We start from the raw sequence: 25614 nt of genomic DNA, 5'->3' as shown, positions 1-25614 counted from the left end.
GCTCTTGAAATCTTTAATATGAATTATTATAGAAGGTAGAAAACAAAAGTGACTGAGTAGAGGAGCTTCCTGTGAAGTATGTTAACAGAGAAAGTCAAAACAGTTCAAAACAGAAATCCTATGTTTTACTAAAACACAACTCTCTTTAGCTCATCATCTTTTACTCACCATCTCCATCAGTAAGCTTCTCATTTTTACATTACATACCCCTTCCTAGAGGCAGTGGGGGTCATGGAGGTGGGGGTGGCGGGAGCAGCAACCAGCAGTTATAGAGCACTTACTATGTGCCTGAAATCTTGCTAAGCAATTTCCATGGATCAACTCACCTAATTTTCTCAACTACCCCTTAAGTTAGGGTTTCTCGGGCTGGCCTCAACTTCACAATTTCTCTTCCACAGCCTCCTGAATGGCATCACAAGTAGGTGTTCACATGTCTGGCAAGCGCTAACTTTTCAAAAATGATTACCCTGATTCCTCATTTAACGCTGTCATCTGCATTCTTGATTCCCTCCTACTCTATTCTACTTGTTCTTTTCACCCACAGAAATTCGTGCTTTCTAACAAATGACGTAATTTTACTACAGTTAAGATAATTCTAGTTTTTAGTCCTATCGTTTATTATGACCTGTCTCCTGTGGCTAGAATATCAATTCCATGAGCAGTGATCTTTTTTCTGTTGTTTTTTTTTTTGCCAGTCCTAGGGCTTGAACTCAGGGCCTGGGGCACTGTACCCGAACTTCTTTTTGCTCAAGACTAGCACTCTACCAGTAGAGCCACAGCACCACTTGGGGCTTTTTCTGTGTATGTGATACTGAGGAATCGAACCCAATGCTTCATGCCTGCTAGGCAAACACTCTATCACTAAGCCACATTCCCAGTCCCTGAGTTGAAGGGAACAGTGATCTCTGAGTACAAGGATCTGTCTTTTTTTTCCCCTGATGTATGCCACATATGTAGAAGAGTGTCAATTAAAAACGATTAAACAACCAAATAAATGTAAATTTCCATTGAACCTCATAATCTTAAAGGCCCCAGAGAGTCACTCTTCTCTGAGAATATTCTTTTCTGTATGCAGAGTATAGTGTAGTGGTTAAGCACAGAAGCTCAAAACCTTTAAACAATCCAGGGACTGAATACCAGGCTTTTTTGTTACCATTCACCCTTACATGACTTTGGTGACAACTTATTGCCCCTCCTACCCTCATTTTTTCTCTCATTAGTAAATACCACCTATGTTCTGGAGGAACCTCTCTCTATTGGCAACCTACCTAATACATACAATAGTTGATAACTGGTGAAGATATATAGGTAAGTCTTCTTTTCACCATTGGTTCTCCCTATTCTAATTCTGGGAACACAAGTGATCATCTTCTAAGTTCCACAAATCCTTGACTGGTGCCCTGTGAGAACACAGGGCTCAGAAGAGCATCATAAGACTGCAGCAGGACGCTGCTTGACTGCTTGACAATGACTGTGCATGATGGCCTATCTTCTATAACCTGGCAGCCAAAAGCTGGCTCCAGCACCCAGCGAAAACTCCCTAAGTAACATAAACCAAATAAAAGTTTTTGGATATTTATAAGGAAGGGATTAATTCATCTTCAAAAGTAGCATTTTAATTAAAAATGGCTTTCTGGGTTCATTTCCAGAAAGGAGCATATTGCCAAAAGGTAAGATTTAACAAGGTTTAGTTCTTTCTTTAGTTTTTTTTAGGAGCCCAGGGCTTCCCAATCCTTTTCACGTAAAGGTCTGCAGAAAATAATCTTCCTTTGGCACTCTGGGAAAAAGCAATGCTGCTGTTCCCATTGCAGGTGATGACTACCTGGAGACTCCGGGCCTCTAGGCCACACTCAGGCTCCCTGAGAGTTCAAGGAATTAATAAATACCTTGGCACATCTATAGTCATGCCACTGGAGAAGCTTTACCCTAGCCTTTCTTGGACTGGGAACTTTTCTAGCAACTTAAGTTTTATTTCCCCCTTTTACACTAATATAAGTTCTCAAAAAGGAAGAGTGAATCTAACCCTTCTGAATCTAAAAAAAGGAGACATGACAAGAGTGAGCACTTTTATTAAAGTATGACTCATTCTAGAAAAAAACACTCTGACAAGTAATACATCTGTAACTTACATCACTATAATTTCATGCTTTTGTTTCTGATTTTCCATTCTGAAATGATATTTTTTGGGCACAAAATAAACAACAAATAACAATGGACATAAACCAACATTTTAGGTCACCAAACACAATCCATAAAATATTCCATTTCTGGAAAATTTGAACATTCTGTGTTTCAATTATTTGTACTGTTAAGAAATGTGGAAAAGTTATGAAAATTCTTAAAGCATAAGATGTTGCCTGTGATTAAATTCTAAAGATGTAATTCTTTTAAATTATATTTAATAATTACTGATAACAATAATTTTTTTAATATCATGCATTTGTTCATAAAAACTCCAGTGGAGTATAGCCAGAAAGCTGTCTCTGCCATTGGCTCTGTCTGAAGGATGAATAGTTTAATCCCTACTTTTAGATCAATGATTGCTTTTACACAACTAATTGGCCAAATTGACCTGTCTTTATTTCTTTCTAGTTTTCTGCTTTTCTTTCCACAAGGTAATACCCTCTATTTTAGTTTTCACGCTGTCTTTGCTGGCGCAGCTCTATCTGTCCCATTCACATGGAGATGTAGACAAAAGCAGAAATGGCCTCAGTTCCAGTCTCCCTCTTGTTTCTAAAGTCCTGCCTGAGGCTGCCTTATCTTTCACCTCCTTTTCATTTGTTACTCATATGTTCTCTGGTCACAGAGTACTCACTTGACTTAACTTAGTAGACCTGACTTAACTTCCACACTGGGAGATAAGAACCTTAAAGGCAATCTCCTGTGTTTCAATAATAGGTAGAACAAGGTAATCATGCTATGTCTGCTGAATTAGATTCAATCTTCACACCACTTTGTCTTGGTCCCACCAGCTCCCAGATACAAGACCCTGTAATTCCTTGACTGCCCAAGCTTAAGAGTTTTTTTCAAGCCCTCCAGGATGATAGAAGGTGTGGCTACTGTGGATTTGGCTATAAGCTATGTCTCATGGGAGGATCCTATATTTCTAGGCTAGGAGTCTTAGATGGAAGACCAAAGATGACCAAGAGATAAGTAAAGGAAGAAAAGAAGACACAATATGTCTTTTCTAGACTGTAGCATTCTTGGGTTTTAGGGACTTCCTCTATCTCTATAACAGCAATGGGTTGATTATTCTTCACATTGGATTTAAGGAGACCTGTCAAGTGATAAGGGATAAAACTAGAGCAGAGACAGATTCTTGGTTTAATTTCTCTAGTCATAAAATGTTGTATTGTCATCAACTATCAGAGATATATTCTTTATTATCTTATCTTTATCACTAATGACCCCTGTGACTTTATGTAAGTCATTCTCAAATCCTTACCTCATGTCTTTATTATTATTATTATTATTTTGCCAGTCCTGGGCCTTCAACTCAGGGCCTGAGCATTGTCCCAGGCTTCTTTTTGCTCAAGACTAGCACTCTGCCACTTGAGCCACAGCGACACTTCTGGCCGTTTTCTATATATGTGGTGCTGAGGAATCAAACCCAGGGCTTCATGTATACGAGGCAAGCACTCTTGCCACTAGGCCATATTCCCAGCCTCAATGTCCTTATTAAAGAGAGGAAGAAAGGCTGAGAGACACACAGACACACTCATCTTACTGCCTTACAGAGTTACTAAAAGTATGAATGAAATTACATATGCAATTCACATGGGATACACAAGTACCCAAAACGTTAATTTTGCTTCTCTTATAGAAAAATTTCAAAATCCCTGGCTACTATTTCATGTCAGTCAAGGGCAACATTGCTGCTCAGCTTCACAGCCAGAAATGTGCAATCTTTTTGACTTAAAATTCTCTAAGTGTAGAAATTAAAGATCTAAGCCAGATGCCGATGGCTCACACCTATAGTCCTAGCTACTCAGAAGGCTGAGATTTGAGGACCACAGTTCAAAACCAGCCTGGGCAGGAAAAAAATTCATGAGACTCTTCTCTCCAATTAACCACCAGAAAACTGAAAGTGGTGCTGTGGCTCAAGTGGTAGAGCTGAAAAGCTCAGGGACAGCACCCAGGCCCAGTGTTCAAGCCCCAGGACCGACAAAAAAGAAAAAAAAAAATTAAAGATCCAAACTGGAGTAGAGGGAGCTTTTTTAAAAATGTCATGTTCTATTAATAAAAATCTAAGAAAATGTAATACCAGAATTAGAAGAAAAATAGAGATTATATTTCTACAAGGGATGTGTGCCATTATGGTAATCCAAATAATCATTCACTTGCAACCTAAATTACCTTAATTATCTTCTCTGATATACTAGCAGAAAAGAACTTCATTTCAGAAAGAGTAGGGATCATTTTTTATATGCTTATACCATCATAAAAAAATAACCAAAAGGGATAAGAAACGAACCAATTCTAAATTTAACAGTATACAAATCTCTTTGAAACAGCAGACATTAGTTACTTAAATATACAACAATCTGAATAAATCTTTCCTTACAACTTAGCCAAACTCTTCCTCAATTAAAGAGAACTTTCTGAATTCCAATATGATCTCTTGGGTGTGGTAAGTAACCTAATAATAATGTCAAGTCCCCAACATAAAGAATTTTGGCAATAAAGACGATAGTTATTTTTTCTTAAAAGACAGGCAGTTTTGCTAGTGTTGTTTCCAAATGAGGCAATGTCCTTGGTTCTTAGCTAGCCTTTACTGAGACATAATGCCATTTATTCCTGTTTCTAAGAACCTGTTCCATAACTTCCTTTTCCAATGTGTACTATTTTCTAATGTATACTATTCCCATCTACTTCAATATTACAATTGTGAACCTCTGGTTTTGAAAATGATTATGAAATGAAGACCACACGTTCATTCATTTCTTGCATGTCCTATAATTTGAGTCTTTATACCAGGGTCTAAGAAAACTCAGAGATCAGCACATTTCTTGTTTTCAAGGCATACTATAGAAACATTCTGCAGTTTGATATATTTATGTAAACATTTTCAAAGAAGTCAAAATGTATAATTCAAGAAAATGTTCTGTGTAAGAATCTGTTTTCTGATTACAAAATGATTTCCTGCTCTTGAAAATAATAACAAGTTTCTATTGACTTAGCTGGTCCTGACGGTTCCATGGGGATTATCATTCCTTTCAGTCCCTAACATCTCTTTTCCAGGTGCAAGTCTGCTGGTTTCAAAGGTAGCTTTATGTGGAGCAGGAACTCACAAACTGTAGTTTCCAACTCAACTCAGATTTGCTCCATGAAGAGCCACAGAGTGAAACACAGCTATTTATTATAACACAGAGGTGACACCTGAATGGGCAGACACAGAAAGACTTTTCACATGCCTTTCACTTCCTTTGTTCAATCAAGAGAAACAGCTTTACAGCTGAAAGCATGTTTGACAAACAGGAGCACAATAACTAGCACCCACACTTTTTTTTTTTAAACAAGCCCTTCATCTCTCTAGCCCTTAGGAACAAGAGCAACAGCCACACAACTCCCAGGTGAGAGGGTTTTGTTTTTTTTTTTTTAATCTTTCCACAGAGTTTCACATTATAGAAATAAAGTAAATTTGAGAATACCAAAGATAGCCCAGAGAAGCAAAGTCACATCGCTAATAGTATGAGGAAAAGTAGGGGAAGTCCACTTGTACAACTGGTGAAAAAATTCAGAACGACTCCAGCCATATTACTCTGCCAAATCCAGGCCAGAATGGCTCTTCAATTGATCTCTCAGACAATCCAGGCAATCCTTTTAACTCAGCTACAGGCACACTTGAAGAAATCTGTTCTACTTTCCTTATGGGCACTGGCCCTTTCTGTTAAAGCAGCAGCAGAGTGACAAACACAGAGATCTAACTTGTTTAGTTGAAGAAATGATGACCTTTTTGTTCCTTTTTTTTTTTTTTTTGCCAGTCCTGGGGCTTGAAGTCAGGGCCTGGGCAATGTCCCTTATCTTTTTTCGCTCAAGGCTAGCACTCTACCACTTGAGCCACAGCACCACTTCTGGCCTTTTCTGTTTATGTGGTACTGATGAATCAAACCCAGGGCTTCATGCATGCTAGGCAAGCACTCTACCACTAAGCCACATTCCCAGCCAGAAATGATGATCTTTGACCTTGTGCAGCCTTCTCTACAGTCAAGATATTAACCCCTACCCCCATTTCATCACAGATACATTTAGGTCCTAAGGAAGAGGAGTACCTAAAAGTTCCTTGTAAAAAACCACAAAAGGCTTTTAATACATATAACACAGAGAAGACAGGATCAACAGTCTAGGGCCTTTCAGGGGATGGGAGCAAACTTTTTAGGAAGTCTACAGTATCAAGCTCCTTTCAAAATGATGTGAGTATGTTAGCTACCTCTTTTACTTTCATTCTATTGCAATGTGCAGTGGCATTTATAGAGGTTTCAAGGTATGTGAGGGTGCCTTCACTATGACTAATGGAGTATGTGCTTATAGATCCTTGTGTTTTACTATTTCTTTCATTTTATCTCCTAATTAAATACTGAAAGGCAAAAGTTCTTTGGGATCCTCAATAAGTGTATAAAGAAGTCTGGGGGCCAATTAAAAACCACCAATCTAGAATTACAGTCTGATCCAAACTGGTAGTTCCCAAATGAGATTTTTTTTTGTTTGTTTAAATCCACCCAGAGCTTTTTTTTTTTTTTTTAATTGTTTTTGTAGTTGTTTTTCTTTTTTTACCCTGTGTCCCTCAATTTTGGTATTCCCTTTCAATTTCCTAGTTCTAATACCAGTAACCCAGAGCTTTTCTCTATGATACTTTGTCTGCCTGGGGGACTCCTTCCCTCCATCCACTTGACTACCTTTAGTCTCTGCTTAGACAACACCTTCTCTATGATGCTTTCTCTGACTTCCCTGCCACATGCTCACATAGCACTGCCCATCTGCACTGATTGCCTAATTTACTTCCAGACAAGAACTGGCCTGGTTGCTGCTCTAACTGAGACACAGTAACACATAGTAAGCATTCAATAAATTCTTGTTGAATATATAAAACAACCAAGGAAAGGAAGTAAGAAAGCTAATATATTCTCACTCACAGATAGGACTAAAATATTAGTTATGGACAGGTTCATTAAAATTATAATAGCATTTATATTTTTTCTTCTGTGCCAGGTACTTTATATATACTGATTAGTCTATTCTTCACAAATCCCTATGAAGCACATGTTCCTACCACTATCCTACTTTCATAAATGAAGACACAGATGTGCCTTCAGGTGGTACGGAGTAAAGATCGATTCAGACCCAGGTACCTGCTCAGACTCCAATGGAACCATTTACACACAGCCTCCACATCAGCAGTGTAGACCTCAGGCTTATAATATGTACTGGGATCTCAAGAACATGACTTGACATTTAAATCGCATATCCAGCCCCACTTCAAGTGAGGAGCAACAACAGAATGTGAAAAGAAGATCTTGCCAACATTACTTGTCCCCAAGTTAGGATTTAAGTGGGACAGTTTCATAAGAAGTACATTTCACACTCATTTGTTGTATTCAGAGCTTTTCTAGAAGAAATGTTAACAACTATAAACTTGTGAATTTATTAAAAATAAGAAGTATTTTCTATAGAATTGAGAAAACAGGAAAGAAAGGTTTTGACATTTCCATGTACTCTCTCCCTCATGTGTGTGACTTTCCAGGTGCCTCTTGGGCTAACCTTTCTTTCAAGGAATGCTTACAGCTTCAGCTTGAACAAGGAGTGGCCTGGAATATTCTGCAGGAAACCTTGATAGGAAAATAATGTTGTAGAAAAGAATGGGTTTGAGGGGCTGGGGATATGGCCTAGTGGCAAGAGTGCTTGCCTCGTATACATGAGGCCCTGGGTTCAATTCCCCAGAACCACATATACAGAAAACGGCCAGAAGTGGCGCTGTGGCTCAAGTGGCAAAGTGCTAGCCTTGAGCAAAAAGAAGCCAGGGACAGTGCTCAGGCCCTGAGTCCAAGCCCCAGGACTGGCCAAAAAATAAATAAATAAATAAAAGAATTAAAAAAAAGAATGGGTTTGATGCTACAGGACAATCTGCCAGAATCACAATGTAACACTGAATTTAAATTTTGGGATGAAAAGGAATGTACCTGTGAGATATGTGATCTTTCTGAAATAAATTCTACAGATTAAGGTACAAGCCTACGAATTAAATCTTCACCTGCTAACAGTATAAGCTAAATCAATGTCTATCTTATGGTGGTGTTTGCTAGAAATCACACACAAAAACATGACTCACCTGGAGAAGTGTCCCATGAATATAGTTTTGACGGAGACAGTGGTCAGTGTTGTTGGGGAGTGTGGCCAACAAGGCACGGATGGTATTAGGAATTTGGTCTATCATAACAAATGGGACCAAGGCACGAGCTGCCATCTCACGGGAACGATAGATAGGTGAGTGACCACACCTGGGAAATAAACAGAAACACAAGACCAATTCAGTGCTCATCTTCACATTTGCACCACTGTATACGTAGATCTCCTACTCAGCTAGAACAGCTAGAGAGATGTTGGTAGAAGCTGCCCCTGATGCCAGCTGATGTTTTTTGTATTTGCATTAATTCTACAGATGACTTTTAGTTAAAAATATCTCTAGCATCTATACTTTTTTTTGTGTTCACTTTTTGGGAAAGTCTCACCACATAGCCTGGGATGGCCTCCTGAGTACTGGGATTACAGCCGTACATCACCACACCTGGCCACATATATAATTCAATCACATGGGATTAAACATAGGCAGGTTTTGGTAAAAAGACAGGCAGTAGTAAAAAAACATGACTTACTCTCAACAACAAATATTCACTGGGAAAATGATGATCAAAATCATTGTAAGTGGCACGAAAATACAGTCACCATCTGTTGTGTCTGAGGTACCTATCCCGTTGTTGGCAAGATAAGTACATTTGGAAGACCAAAGCACAAGGCAGTATGAGAAAAAATATTTTTATCTTGAAAGTTAATGGAGAAAGGATGGGAATCAGAAAAGAGTGTTCAACTAGGCAAGAGAAAACAGGAAGCTATTTACTCAGAGACAGTGGTATTAGGCAAGGTATTAGCAATGCCCAAGGTACAGGTAGTGTGTCTGGCTGAAGAGAAAGCTGAAAAATAACAATGGATGTTAAAACTAAGAAATGTTCAGGCCACACAAACAACAGGCTACATGTTCAGAACTTACTGTTAGAGAATAAGAAATGAGCCTCAAGCCACCAAACCCTTGCCAAATCCTTGGGGGCTGACTCACATATAAAGAGTTGGAATTAAAAGCTAGTTCTTAAATAAGAAGTCATGGGCAAGTGGTATTTTGAGATTCTACAAAGGTCACTGGAGAGGCAGGGAATCTAAAGGCCCTTGACTCTGTAAACACTTAGAATTTGAGAAGCCACAACCATTTTGTTGAAATTGTTAAGAGCCTTCCCAGATATAGGAGTGATTGAGAGGGAAGTATAAAATGGTAAGTCCTAGCTAAAATAAGTTCATAACTAGAACTCTCTAGGCTTCATGATCTTTTATCACTTAGAAAAGCAAGAAATGTCTAGGTGCCAAGATAAATGGAAGTAAGATCAGAAGACATAGACTTTACAAGGTAAAGAGCTCGACTTTCTACTTTTTTCAGAATTAACTAGTGTTTAGAGCACTAAGGAATTGCTGACTGGTAAGATCTGGTCAACTAGGGCTATGGCCATGTAGGTTTGGCAAAAAAAGGGACAGAGCCCTATGATTAAAAGTTATTAAAACCTCAGAGGCAACACCATTTATTTATCTTAACGTGACAGTAAGACTACAGATATTATTTCCATACAAAAGGAATGAACTGATCAGAATTTCATCACGGGAGACATGAGGAACAAGGAACAGAGGAGGGACTGAGGAGACAGATACCAGATAAGTGAAAACACTGTTATCTCAGGCCTCAAGAAGGCAGGACCATCAGGCAGTCCCGTCAGCACACAATTTCAGGATGAAGAGCTCAGGTATTGTAGGTAGCTAGAGTTCCTGATGTTCCTTGACTAGGTTTTGACGATTCACCCATTTTCTCACTTATTTTTCCTTTAAAATGATTAAATGTTTAATCTGTAATTGGCAAACAGTAAAATGTTTGGTTTGGCCTACAGGGAAAACTTCATTCAATGACAAAGAATAGCAAATACTCTGAAAATGCTTTGAGATTTAATTAGTAAATGACCTCACTAGGCATAGCAGTCATTTGTAGGAAGCTTCCCAGGCTGATTCCCACCCTGCAACACACACACTCTGTGTTATAGTATGTTTTATGTTAGGAAAGGGCTCTTGTACATAAATGTTTCCCTTCAAATACAAATAACTCTTACATGGTTACAGATGTTTAGTTTCCAATTAGCAGTAACCCCACACTAAAGAATGCCCCTCCTTTTGCTCCTGACCTTTGCAAATGATGATTTCCCAAAGGAATCTGGCATCCATAAAGAAGAGAGAATGGAAAGTGGGAAAAGTGCCAGAACGTCCTGTTTTAGGGAACTTACTAAACACACATAACCAGGTTAAAAAGCAAAATCAAACTTCTCAAAAAGTAATACAATTGCCAAAGGAAAAAAAAGTCAATTTGTAAAGTAATATTTAATTAAATAACATTCATAATAAATGATTAAATGTAATTTCTCATTCTTTTCTAGCACAAATTGTTTAATTGGAAGGCTAGACTTTATACATATAAACACTATTTGTATATATACGTAAACACTGAAAAAAAAATCCACATTTCTGACAGCTATTAGAAAGGGGTGTGTTGGGGAAATTTGGAACCTAGTGACTATTAGGACAGAAAATTAGAAAAACTGCCTTTTCATTCTGCTTTGGACACAGTTTGGTGTCATAGTAACCTCTCTTGAAGGAAGGGGGAGGGAAGAAGAATAGAAGGGAAAAGGGAGGGGGAAGGGAACAGGAAAGAGGAAAGAAGGAGGAAGGGAAGGGAACAGAAAAGAGGAAAGAAGAAGGAAGGGAAGGGGGAGGGGAAGAAAGGGGAGAGGAGAGGAGAACAACTAGGGCTGGGGGGCATGGCTCAAGTAATAGAATGCCTGACTTATAAGCATGAGGTCTTGAATTCAAACCCTAATACTAACCTCTGTTCCCAACAAAAAGAATGAAAAAGTGCAGTGGCAATAACACATACCCAGCACTCTGAAGTGCCCTCTGTAAGAATACTCCATGAAGAAAGGAATTTGGAATTACAAAGCTGTTACACTGTACTGTGCATGTGTCTAGTGTAGTACCAGCAGATTCTAAACTGCAGTCCTTTAAGTGGATCTGAGAGAATTAAGACTATGAAAGTAAATTTTGCACTGAGATATGACAATAAATTGATAATAAACTTGCTCTCATGTAGAAGTATGTGAAAAACCTCTAAGTGGACTAGCTGAGTTTTTGTTTTTATTAATATTTTTAGAAACAATAATTCATGAACACATATTGGAATCTAATATAAATTTTGGACTTTCTCACAAGAGATTTATGAATGTACACACACAATTTGCCATACAATTTCAGGAGGTTTATGGCACACACCCAAACCCTTGTGGCTACTACTTCCCAGTTAGGAATCCCTGTGGCTCTTTTACACATACACCAGATGATCTAACGGTATGTCAGTCAGGTATGTGTTCTTCGTGTGATGCAGTAATGGAAAATTAGAGCATCATTCATACCACTAGCTTAAAGGGTTTTGTTTGTTTAATTTCACTTTTGTGCTGATCCTGGAGTTTGAACTTAGGGCATGGACACTGTCCCTGAGCTTTAATGCTCAAGGACAGTACTCTACCACTTAAGCCACAGATCTACTTCTAGATTTTTAGTGGTTAATTGGAAGTATGAGTCTCAGGGACTTTCCTGCCCAGGATAGCTTTGAATCTCGATCCTTAGATGTCAGCCTCTTGAGTAACTAGGTGTGGTGGCCCACCTTAGAGTATTTTTTGTAATGTCCATAGGTATCTGTGAGGTGAAACCACAAGGGAAGCAGGTAGAAGAGCTTGAATGGTTTTCTGGAGGAGATAAAAGACACTTTCAGACCTGTCATTTCAGGAACTAGGAGAGCTCAGAATGCCACTTTGCTGACACCATTTGGCCTTCACTCCTTTTCACAAATGGTGGTTAAAGCATTTTCTAGATACTCACCTCCTGTATTTATTCTCAAAATCTATTTTCCTGAGAGTTTTCAAAGGTTAATTTGCTGGGTATCACCAAAACTGTTTGTGTTCACCTCAAACTGTAGGGACACTGATTGAGAACCCAGTACAAATATATACTAAATTAGGCACCACAGCATCAGAGAGAAAAGTTACTGACTCAGCCAGAAGGAATCTACAGCCAATTGAGGGAAAAAAAAAAAAATCAGCCAACAATTCTCGGGGCCATGATGGGTAGAGTAGGACACACAGAAGGGAAGTCTGAGAGATCATTCCAGCATTGGCTACGTGGGGTAAAGGCAGAGAATGCCTGGGTTTGGCAAGAAAAAGGCACTTCCTCAGGCCTTTATATGAACCTAATTGCCCTTCAGTGTACTCAGACCAAAGGAAGTAGAATTGATTGACTATTACATGCTGAGATTGGGCATGTGCTTTAGACATATTATTTCATTTACTTCATTAATCTTCAAGGTCAGTGTCATTCTCACAAATCCAAAGTGAGGAAACTGAGGTTTCCTAACATATCTTGGGTCATATAACTACCAAGTGGAAAATCCTGCATTCTAATTAGGGTCTATGTTCACTTGAAAAATTCAGTCTAAGACTTTACAATACAGTTGACTCAAAATCTCCAAAGATTCGGAAAAGATCAGTGTCTCAAGAAAACTTGTTAAATCTGATCACACTGACTATAGGAGCAACTTATGGAACCAACCAGTTTCTAGTTAACCCACACTGTTCAAAAAAATTTGTGTGGGGGGCTGGGGATATAGCCTAGCGGCAAGAGTGCCTGCCTCAGATACACGAGGCCCTAGGTTCGATTCCCCAGCACCACATATACAGAAAACGGCCAGAAGCGGCGCTGTGGCTCAAGTGGCAGAGTGCTAGCCTTGAGCGGGAAGAAGCCAGGGACAGTGCTCAGGCCCTGAGTCCAAGGCCCAGGACTGGCCAAAAAAAAAAAAAAAAAAATTTTGTGTGGGGGCTGGGATGTAGCTCAGTGGCAGTGCTGGCCTAGCAAGTACAACACCCTGGGTTCAATATCCAGTTCCAAAAGAAGAAAACACAGTACACACAACACACAACACACAAACATACACACACACAGAGTTTCAAAACTATATGTGGTAATATTACAAACTAGCATGGTTGGAGAAAACTTTTATGTAATATGGAAAACATTTCTACAGTACAAGGTATCTCTTAAGGCTGGGCGAGAAATAGCTTTTTTTTTTTTTTTTTTAAAGCTTTATTCTGAGAGAGAAAGATGGCGCCAACAGAATAGGGAGGCACCCCGACTCGCTCCAACTGAATAGCGAGCTGGGAACTCCAACACCCAACACCCCATCAAGAACCCAGCAAAACCAAGGACGTGACAGACCTATTCAATGAAAACTACAAAAATCTAATAAGGGAAATCAAAGAAGACACAAGGAGATGGAAAGACCTCCCATGCTCATGGGTAGGCAGAATCAATATAGTGAAAATGGCCATATTGCCCAAATTGTTATACAAATTCAATGCAATCCCTATCAAAATCCCAGCCACATTCTTCACTGAAATAGAGAAACCAATCCATAAATTCATAAGGAACAGCAAAAAACCTAGAATAGCCAAAGCAATTCTAGGCAAAAAAAGCAGTGCAGGAGGTATCACAATACCAGACTTCAAGCTCTACTACAAGGCCATCAAAACAAAAACAGCATGGTATTGGTATAAAAACAGATCAGAAGACCAATGGATTAGAACTGGAGACCCAGAAATAAAACCGCACTCTTACAGCCAACTGATATTCAACAAAGGAGCTAAAGACATACAATGGAATAAACATAGCCTCTTCAACTACTGGTGCTGGGAGAACTGGGCAGCCATATGCAGAAAACTCAAAGTAGACCCAAGCCTATCACCATGCACCAAGATCAACTCAAAATGGATAAAGGACCTCAATATCAGACCTGAATCCTTGAAACTACTGAAGGACAGAGTAGGAAAGACGCTAGAACTTATAGGCACAGGAAGGAACTTTCTGAATAGAGTCCCAGGGGCACAACAAATAGGGGAAAGACTCAACAAATGGGACTACTACAAATTAAAAAGTTTCTGCACAGCTAAGGTCATAGCCACCAAAATAGAAAGCCAGCCAACCATATGGGAAAGGATATTTACCAGCACAGCAACAGACAAAGGCCTGATATCTGTCATCTACAGAGAACTCAAAAAACTAAGCCCCTCCAAGCCCAATAAACCTATTTGGAAATGGGCAAAAGAGCTATAGAGAGACTTCACAAGAGAAGATATAAAAATGGCAAAGAAACACATGAGGAAATGCTCAACATCCCTGTTAGTAAAGGAAATGCAAATAAAAACAACCCTGAGATACCACCTCACTCCAGTTAGAATGGCCTATACTCTGAACTCAGGAAACAACAAATGCTGGAGGGGGTGCAGGGAAAGAGGAACCCTTCTCCATTGTTGGTGGGAGTGCAAATTAGTACAACCACCTTGGAGAACAGTATGGAGGTTTCTCAAAAAGCTCAATATAGACCTACCGTATGACCCAGCCATACCACTCCTAGGCATCTATCCTAAACAGCAAAACCTAAGATATCAAAAAGACATTTGTACTTCCATGTTTATCGCGGCACAATTCACAATAGCCAAAATATGGAAACGACCCAGATGCCCCTCCACAGACGAATGGATCCAAAAAATATGGTACTTATACACAATGGAATACTACATAGCGATTAGGAATGGTGAAATATTGTTATTCGCAGGGAAATGGTCAGAACTCGACCAAATAATGTTGAGCGAGACAAGCCTAGAACACAGAAAACAAAGGGGCATGATCTCCCTGATATATGACTGTTAACAAAGGGAGACGGAGAGACAGTAGAGACCAAGTCTTTGAATACTATATATGTTCTTGATACATTGTATATTGTATATATGTCTACCTGACCTAGAGAAGGGATAGAAAAACAGGACGTAAGGTATCACAAGAAATGTACACACTGCCCTACTATGTAACTGTATGTAACCCTTTTTGCACAACACCTTGTAAAAAAAATTTGTGTTCAATTAATAAACAAATAAAAAAAAAGAAAAAAAAAAGCTTTATTCTGTAGGCTTTGAAAGGCCAACTTCTGTTTCATCTGCCTTAGCACATTGCAGGTCACTGTCACTGCAATGATTCCTTTCACACTGCACCCCTGGGAAAGTCCTCATTTTAACTCTTCTGAGGAATAAGTTCTTTTGTGAAGTCTTACTGCACTTCCTCTGGCCAGAACCAATCACTTTTTCCCAGTGAGTTATCACAACTGCCAGATCAGCTCTTTCAGCTCATTTATCTTCCCACAGCAGCTCTTGGCCACCTTGGCTACTAGTCTGCTGGACTTAACTGACCTTGAAAGTAGACATAGGGTCTTCCTAGCCCTTTACCATAGAATACATAGGACAAAGCACATGTTTTAGAATCCAAAGACCTAACTTTAAATCTAAGTACTACCATTTAGCAGTGTATAACCTTGGACACATCAGTAAACTTCTTAAGGTTTTGCTTACTTGATAGGGCTGTTGTGGGCTTAAGTGAGACAATGTATGTACAATATAGTGCTTGCCAGACAGGTAGTGGTCAGTAAGTGAGAGCTATGATTCGGTGTAGTGGGTGGAATACTTCAAAAAAAATAGCCTTTACAAACATGTGAAAATGTACAATTGTTTTTCTCTATTGTTCTCTGTCTTAACACTTGGCCTGGAAAACAGACTTGCTATATCAAATAGGCTTCCCAAACTCACAAAGCCCTACTCTTCTTCCTCCCACCCAATGAGCCTTAAAGTAGATTAGGTGGCTTGGGTTTCTCTGTGCTTCCAGGCTCATTTATGTCACTATCTCTGTTCTTTAGGTAAAGCCCCCAAATCTATTTTCTGTTAACTCTAGTGCTAATACACTGTTGATTCCTTTTTCTTTATTGTTACATGGGCTTCACATCTTGCTTTCAGAAAAACATGTACATGTGGATATTTGTATATGCATACAAATAGGTTGGTACCCAGTGAATTTTTTTAAAAAAAGATGATTCTGTGTGCTTTTAATTAACTATGTTTTTTGTCACAAATATGGCATTCCTTGAGCCCTTCATCCACATTCTTGGAGTCCAGTCATGGTCAAGGATGCTAGATTCTCTACTTGTCCAATACCCATTTCCAATTCATCAACCATCATCTGAATACATGCTCCTTTTGCCTATAATTCAAACCTGTAGGTTAAAAAGAAATTTTTTTTTTTTCTTTTTTCTGGTGCCTGGACTCAGTGCCTGGGCACTGTCCCTGAGCTCTTTTGCTCAAGGATAGTATTCCTCCACTTTGAACCACAGCTCTAATTTTGGTTTTCTGGTAGTTAATTGATGATAAAAGTCTCACAGACTTTGAACCACGATCCTCAGATCTCAGTATCCTGAGTAGCTAGGATTACAGGCATGAGCCACCAGTGTCCAGCTTCAAACTTCTAGCTCTTAAAAAGTTGCATTTACTATCAGTTTCTTCATTGAAATAAATTTCTTGGGAGAATAATGGTTTTAGGATTTTTCTTTTCTTTTTTTCTTTTGTCGGTTGTGGGGCTTGAACTCAAGGCCTGTGTGCTGTCCCTGAGATTTTCTGCTTAAGGCTCTAACACTGGACTTGAACTGTGTTCCTCAGATCTCAGTCTCTGGAGTAGCTAGGATCACAGGCATGAGCCACCAGTGACCACTTGTCATTAGGGATTTTTAAAGAATACTTTTAATTTTACTTTTAATTTGTTTTGTTTTTGTTGCCAGTCCTGGGGCGTAGACTCAGGGCCTGAGCACTGTCCCTGGCTTCTTTTTGCTCAAGGCTTAGCACTCTGCCACTTGAGCCACAGCGCCACTTTTGGCCATTTTCTATATATGTGGTGCTGGGGAATTGAACCCAGGGCTTCATATATACGAGTCAAGCATTCTTGTCACTAGGCCATATTCCCAGCCCTAAAGAATACTTTTAGAAACTCATCTTTTTGGGAAAGTGAGAGGAAAATAAGTAGCTAAGCTAAAGATTGTACACAAGATCTGATGTTAAACATCTGTGTTTGTTAAGCAACTTACATGAGTTAATATTTGTAAACTAATCAACATGTTAAACCCTTTAAAACATTTTTATGAAGAAATGCTAGTAATAATGACCACTTGAAAAATGCAGTTTGTGACCACCTGAAGCCCAACCACTGAGTCTGGGCCTTGGAAGATGTATGCTTTTGAGGTCACCTGTACTGTTTTCCAGTTACCAAGGCTTTGCCCAGGCTTAACTACCAGAGTGTCAATTCTAAATTAAAATGGCCGCTGCAGGGAGCTGGGAATTGGCCTCATCATCGTGCCCTACAAGACCTGTGTACAACACTCAGCCATATCATGTACAAAGACATGGGTCACATAAGCAATGGAAATAGCTACTTGCATTCATTCCACTCCTTTTAGTGCTAGGAAATAAAATGAGGACATTTTCCAACAAGAACAGGTCAAGGTATGCAGCATAGGAGTTCCTTTTTAAAAGCTTTGGGAACAATGTGCTTTATCCAGGATTATAAATATTTTTTAAGCAAGTGAAAGAATGCATGATTTCTGAACGCTAATCCCTGGTTCTTTGCTCTTATCAAAACAGAGATGAAGTCAGAAAAATCTATTTCATTTATATCTTTCAACATTTTTCACCTAGACAAAAACAAATGCAATTCAAAAGTAAAATTTTGAGATTCCAACCAAATGTTTTAGACAGCTGGAAAAGAGATTTTTCTCGGGGCTGGGGATATAGCCTAGTGGCAAGAGTGCCTGCCTCGGATACACGAGGCCCTAGGTTCGATTCCCCAGCACCACATATACAGAAAACGGCCAGAAGCGGCGCTGTGGCTCAAGTGGCAGAGTGCTAGCCTTGAGCGGGAAGAAGCCAGGGACAGTGCTCAGGCCCTGAGTCCAAGGCCCAGGACTGGCCAAAAAAAAAAAAAAGAGATTTTTCTCTAGAGCATGGAAATGCCTACCTTTCTTAACAATGAATCTTTCCTGACTCTGGGACATTGAAGAAAAATCTTTTTATAGCAACATCTATACAAAGACACTGGGAGTTTAGGGAGTAAAAAAAAAAAAATCATTAATTTCGATTTTTATCCAAAGTAAAATGAGCATTATAAGGCGAAACATATATGATGGTCTAACATAAGCAGTATAAAACATCTCCAAGCAAATGAATGTGGCTACAAGCTTGAGTTTGAAATCCTGGCAGCACCTTCTCTGCCAATCTGCCTGCCAAGACATTTCCAGATCTATCAGGATTCTCAGACTGGGATGAGCCCAGGCAGAACAGAAGCTGAAGGTACAGCTTATGCAAGCTGGATTACAGACGTGCATACTCCTCTCAGTGACAACACCCTTCATCTTGGGCCTGCACTGGCTCCTGCTATCAGAAAGTGGCAGATTCTGTCACAGGCTGAACACGAAACTTGACCTCAGCATGTCTTCTTTCTTTGCAGGTAGAGGAATCATCTGAATAGGAGGTTGAGTCTGCTTTCACTGTGGTCACTGACCAAAAATCCAAGTTCTCAAAGTAAGCAATACACTTCAAATGCACCCACCAAACTTTAGCGAGAGTTGTTCTGTACTTGCACTGAGATTTTTTAATGGGTGGTCAGTTTAAGAAACTATACAAAAGTACAGAGAAAAATTATCCTCTTCAACTCTACTATGAATCTGGGGAGGGTAGGAGGAAGGTTTAGAAAGGATTAATTTTGCCCTATTACTAATTAATTAATTACCCCATTCAATTCTAGAACTTACGATAGCTTTCTATTACTATACTAAAACAAATTTATCATTCTGATATTCAAAATACTCTAAGCCAAGCTTAAGATTTGTTGGAGAGAGAAGTCACAGGTCTGTCAACTTTTTTTTTCCCCTTCTCTCCCTCCCTCCTCTCCCAGCCCCCTTTTCTCTCTCTCTTTGCTGGGAATCAAACCCAGAGCCTTTGGTATGCTAGGCAAGCAATCTACCACTGAGCTATACTCCTAGCCTTTTCAAGCTATCTTTTTTTTTTTTTTTTAACTTTTTCTTTTCTTTTTTCTTGTCAAAGTGATGTACAGAGAGGTTACAGTTTCATACGTTAGGCCTTGGGTACATTTCTTGTACTGTTTGTTACCTCCTCCTAGGCCTTGGTACATTTCTTGTACTGTTTGTTACCTCCTCCCTCATTCCCCCCTCCCCTCCCCCATTCCCTCTCCCCCAATGAGTTGTTCAATTGGTTTACACCAAATGGTTTTGCAAGTATTGCTTTTGAGTCGTTTGTCTTTTTATCCTTTGTCTCTCAATCAAGCTATTTTTTCCAAAATTTTAACTTAACTTTTTGAGTGACTATTTAATCCTGAAATAACATTAAAATCAAAACATCCTCCTATAAGTCAAGTGAATGCTCAGCCTACAGTGACAATTTAAAAATACTCTTTTAACTCTGAACAATTTCATTTACTTTCCTTCTGATGGGACTCAGATGTTCATGCTAAAACCCAAGGGAAAGGAGTATAGGCACATTTACCAGTTTGCTGGATGTCAGGCAATGTGTTAGGTACTTTCAGATGTTTTATACCATTTTTAGAGTTTAAGGAAACCCTTTAAAATAAGTATACAATGTTATATAAATATATACAGGTTTTCATTCTCAATGGCCTAGTGGGAACATGTACAGAACAATGAGTTACCAAATAAAATGTAACCACAACCAAATAAAGTTCCTTGTGCCAATTTCCTTCTGTTTTGATCCAGGGTGTGGAATGCTTTACAAGCAATTTACCCCAGTAATTCCAATGACTGGAACTCACATTTGCAGATTTCATCCATAATGAATTGGCAACCTAAACAAGTTTCCTACTGCTCAATCCAATGTTTACCTAAACAAAGCATTTAAAGCTTTATAATGTGTTGCCTTCAAAAAAGGCAAATTAGTCACAGGACTTTGACCCAAAGCCATCCACCAAACTGTGGACATTGTAACATGGGTCAGTCAACAGTTTATAAAGAATCCATATCAGACTAGGGTAGGTTCCATAAAGGATGTGGCAATTCCTCTGCTGTCCTCTATCATTATTGATCACCTCAGGCCTTGTCAATCATTCAAAGTATCATATTTATTTAGAGAAAAGTTCAAAATGCTTCAGAGTAACAGTCCTCAACATTTTAAATAATAAGCACAGATGCAGACAGGATCTCCATGGACTTGGACAAAAAAAAAAAGACACATGGCAACTGCTTTAAGTGACTATTTTGATGAAGTAAAACCTACTAGAAGAAAAACACATGGTTGCTTGTGTCTTTTTAAAGTGAGACTACATTTAAAATATCCACAAATTAAAGTATTAGTATCCAACACTGTGGCCACAGGCAAGTTACATAATGTCCTTTCACATCCTTGTCTGTAAAAGGATACTAGGAGAAGTAATCACTAAAGTCCCCCTCAATAACAAAATCCTATAAATCAATGGACATTTAAACATACCAGGCAGATAGCTATCTTTTTTATTTTAACATATCTTTATGATCTCTCTTGTCTTGTTCCATTGCTTAATCTCATAACAATATTGATGTTGATAATAAAAGTTTTATGTGTAACACTAACCACACTCAGTCTTCCTCCAGTTGGAGCCAATTTTCTCTAGTTTGAATCTCGGTGGAGCTGGAGAACAAATGACCAGTGTTTTCTACACAGGAAATCCCTGCATTAACTCTCCTGGAATCCTGTCATTAAGACACCCCTGACTCTACTCTCTGAGGACCACATCCACCCAAGTCCTTTCATCAAAGAGACCTTCCTCTTCAGAATCTAACTAATTATTTTGGCTCTGTAGAGCTAAACAAATCTGTCTAGCACCAATAGCTAAAACGATGATTGGTGCTACTGCTGGATGAGAAAGTGGATCAATTCTTTTAATATGATTACCCTGCAGAGATTGCAATTTGTTTTTTTGTTATAGCTAATTAATGCCCGTGAATGACCTTCCTCATGTTTCTTAGCAACACTAAAACCAAAATCAAAATGAATGAATTTTTAAAAACCATAAAGTACATGGAAAGTCTTGAAAAATTCCCAGAAATTGTACTTTTTTGGCCTGGAAAAATAGCACAAAAGAGCAAAGGATATCAAGATGTTAGCAACCAATCTTCCCCAGAAAAGCTATATTTTTTGCAGGAAGGTAAATAGAGTCAAACTATAGCATATTTACAACAATAGCCCAAGCAGACTGTTACCAGCATGGTTTTAAATACTTCACAGGAAAAGTTTTACATACTCCTTTGTCTCAAGACTCTAAATATGACTGCCACAGTGAAAAAGTACTTGTAAAATTACTTTCTTGCTATAATTTAAATTTTTAATTTTTCTAGTAATTAGGGCCAGGAAAATAAATGAACTTATGTCTAAGAGATATTTGTTCCAAATATGTTCACAGTAATGAAAAAATAAACTACCCAAATAAAAAATTGAATCAAAGCTTTGAATAGACACTTTAGTAAAGAAGATATATGATGAGCAATAAACACATGTAAAGAAACTCAAGATACTTAGTCATTTGGGAAGTTCAATTTCAACATCAATGACGTACCACTAAACATTAACAAGAAAGGCTAAAATAAAAAGACTAACAATAATCTTGTGTTAGATAGGTCATAGAACAACTGAGACTTTCATATTCTTTTGGGGGTAGAGTATAAAATGGTACAATTGCTTTGGAAAATAAGCTGGTAATTTCGTTAAAAAATTAAATATAAAAATGTCTTCATTAAGAGACTACATAATCATCAACATAAAAAAATCCTAAACTGGAGACATGGCTTAAGTGGTAGAGTGCCAGTCAAGAACTAAAAAACAAATTAAATATAAACAGTGGTACTCACTGGACACTATGTTGAAAATGAACTATACAACTTAGGGCTGAGGAAAAGAAAGAAAAGGAGAGAATGAGGGAAGTGGTAACATTGTCCAAAAGGAAATGTACTCATGGGGCTGGGAATGTGGCCTAATGGCAGAGTGCTTGCCTAGTATTCATGAATCCCTGGGTTTGATTCTTTAGCACCACATATACAGAAAAAGCCGGAAGTGGCTCAAGTGGTAGAGTGCTAGCCTTGAGCACTCTAAAAAAGTAAATGTACTCTTTACCTGACTTACATAACTGTAACCCCTCTGTATATCACCTTTATGATTCCTTATTTCTAATACTGTCCACTGGATTCAACACAAATGTGTGTCAACAGGTAAATGTGTAAACAAATCATGGTAGATCAGTGTAATGGAATACTACCTGGTGGTAAAAAGGAATTAACTATTGATACATACAAAATTATTATGCTGAGGGCTGGGAGTATGGCCTAGTGGTAAAGTGCTCGCCTCCTATACATGAAGGCCTGGATTCAATTCCTTAGCACCACATCTGTAGAAAAAGCCGGAAGTGGCGCTGTGGCTCAAGTGGTAGAGTGCTAGCCTTGAACAAAAAGAAGCCAGGGACAGTGCTCAGGCCCTGAGCTTCAGAACTGGCAAAAAAAAAAAAATAATAATAATAATAATAATTATGCCGAGTTTTTTTAAAAAAACAGATAAAATAGCTTGTGTACTACATGATTCCATTAAAATAAAATTCTAGGAAATACAAATTAATCTATAGAGTCATAGCACAGGACAGCCATTGTAAATGATGGGGACATGTTCATACTGTAGCTATACTGGATTCATGGGTATACAAAACATGTCAAACTGTACAGTTTTTTGTTCATCTGTTTGTCACTTGTAGGGCTTGAACTCAGGGCCTGGGTGCTGTCCTTAGCTTTTGTGCTCAAGGCTAGCACGCTATAACTTTAAACCACAGCTCCACTTCCAGTTTTCTGGTAGTTAATTGGATATAAGAGCCTCAGAGACTTTCCTGCCTGAATGGGCTTCAAACCATAATCCTCAGATCTCAGTCTCCTGACTAGTTAGGATTACTGGCACCTAGCTCTGTACAGTTTATTTTAAGTCAAAAAGTTTTGGTGGTACTATTAGTCCTAACAATCATAAATGAACTAAATACCTATAAGTATTTTTTAGGACAATGTTCTAAATCTTCCAAAGACTAGCTCAAAGAGAATGTTACTTGTCTAAATTCACAAAGGAAATGAAGGAACAATAGTGGTCAGATGCATCTAACTCCAAATCCCATGCTAATTGTCAAACCCTGTATGGTCTTTGTTGTTGTTTTGGAGCTAGAGCTTCATTGTGTTGCCAAGGCTCTTGGCCTTGAACATAAGATCCTCTTGCCTTACCCTCCTGAACGTTGGGATTTATGGACATGCAGCACCATGCCTGGCCCTAAGATATTTTGATAACCACTGAATTGAACAATTATGGCACATATTAAAAGAAATTGATAGTTGTTACTTTCAAGTATCTGATAAATCAAACTAGTGTCAAATTTGTTAGGCTAGATTTAAGGGACCCCTCTGCATTTAGCTATATAATTTTCCATGTGATTATTAAGGCTAAATAGTTTTACTCTAATTTGAGTAGATTAAATCTATTTTTTAATATCTTGCTTTATTTTTGAGGGTTCTGTTTTGTTTTGTTGTAGGTTTTTGGTACTGGTCCTTGGTCTTAAACTCAGGACCTGCGCACAGTCCCTGAGCTTTTGTGCTCAAGAAGAGTACTCTACCACTTGAGCCACAGCTCCACTTCTGGCTTTTAGTGGTAAACTGGAGATAAGAGTCTCATGAACTTTCCTGCCCAGGCTGGCTTTGAACTTCAGTCCTTAGCATTCAGCCTCCTGAGTAGGTACGATTCCAGGAGTGATCCACCAGTGCCAAGCTAATATCTTGAATACTTTCAAAAATTGTTTAAATCACAGGTCATGTTCAATTCATGCTAGCTTGAATCATTCCAAATCCTGGAAATTAAAAAAATCCACGACCCCAGAAGCCAGATCAGTGTCCAATTATCCTTAACATAGCCAACAAAACCACAATAGAAGCTTCAGTACAAAGTTAAAGGTGAAACAAAACAGTTCACACTCACACACACACCGGAACTAATTAAAATATACTTGTGTTACAAGTATACAATTTCAGTAGCAGCATTAGCTTTGTTCAGAAGCAAAGAACATTCCTATAGTTGAAGCCCTCTAACATTTAGATTGCTAATTTTGAGAAGAATCACCTTACCTTCAAGCTTTCCTTGGACTGTGACCATGTGTAATACATTAATTTCATGGTGATTGTATTCTAAGATGGGGGAACATGTCAAGAAAGAATATTGGTCATAACCTTCAAGGAATACATCTGACTGAAAGCTGTAGCTATAGCAGTTTTTATACCTACCAGAAAAAAAGATCAATTAATTTTCACTGTTAATTTTTTGTTTTGTTTTTATTTCTTTAGGTACTCCAACTATTTATTTAGCTCTATAACCTGAAAAAATTGGTGTAAATCATACATATTAAACCCCTCAAAGATAATGACCTTGTCTACTTTCATTCATTATTTTATATGAGGTGCCTACCATAAAGCTAACTTGCACTCATCAGTTAATTTTAATAGATTATTTTCTATAATATTATAAGCATAAATAACACTTAAGAAGTCTCCATAGTAAGTATACATATATTGAAATTAAAAAAACAAGAAAATCTTTAAGTGGTATTCCTTATTTCCTCCAAGTTTAATTGACAAATCAATTTAGTATCCTCGTACTAAGCTTCCCTCTTTGCCTATCAAAAATAAAAATCAACATAGAATGTATGAGTCATTCTTCAGTTATGCTGAGGACACAACCTTAACCTAAGATTAAAAACAAAGTATGATATATGAAATTTAATACTGTTTAGCTCTGGATGCTGAGGTTTAACAACTATAATATTTCAAAATAAAACTAAACAATTTGGATCCCTTCTGCTGATTTTCAATGGTTTCATCAGTAGATTTCTCTGGCGTTGGCTATATTGGCTAATATTTAGAACCTGGACAAATTGGTGGAATTTGGCATTACTTTATAATCTTTTTTACCAGTTTGTACAAGGCACAGAAATGTTCACTCCCATACACATTTCAAAGCACTCCATTTGTGATCCAAATGATCATTCTGACAAAACCATTAGTCAAGAGGAAAGTAAAGAAATATTATTTTTTATAAAAGAAACACCTTCCACACCAGACTGCTTTAACCCATGCTGTTTTTGGCAAAGTCTTTTATTTCCTAAAAATGCATGTTTTGAGCTGGATATGGTGGTGCATAACTGTAATCCCAGTGCTGGGAGGCAGAGGAAGGAGGACTGAAAAAGTTGGAGGCCAGTTAGGACTGAGAATCTCTC

General features: G+C 38.3%; 1 protein-coding gene across 2 annotated transcripts in view; it reads right to left on the bottom strand.

Moving 5' to 3' along the window:
• Positions 1-25614, bottom strand: part of Thada (THADA armadillo repeat containing) — a 308781-nt gene that overhangs the window by 140033 nt on the left and 143134 nt on the right. For both annotated transcript variants that reach the window (XM_048353036.1, XM_048353037.1), the window contains one exon: positions 8327-8495. In XM_048353036.1, the coding sequence (XP_048208993.1) occupies positions 8327-8495 (169 nt within the window). The remainder of the gene's footprint in view (positions 1-8326; positions 8496-25614) is intronic.

Source organism: Perognathus longimembris, chromosome 8, assembly GCF_023159225.1.
Source record: "Perognathus longimembris pacificus isolate PPM17 chromosome 8, ASM2315922v1, whole genome shotgun sequence".
Taxonomy (NCBI): Eukaryota; Metazoa; Chordata; class Mammalia; order Rodentia; family Heteromyidae; genus Perognathus; species Perognathus longimembris.
Note: the sequence above shows the minus strand (reverse complement) of the source record. Positions and strands in the feature narration are given on the sequence as shown.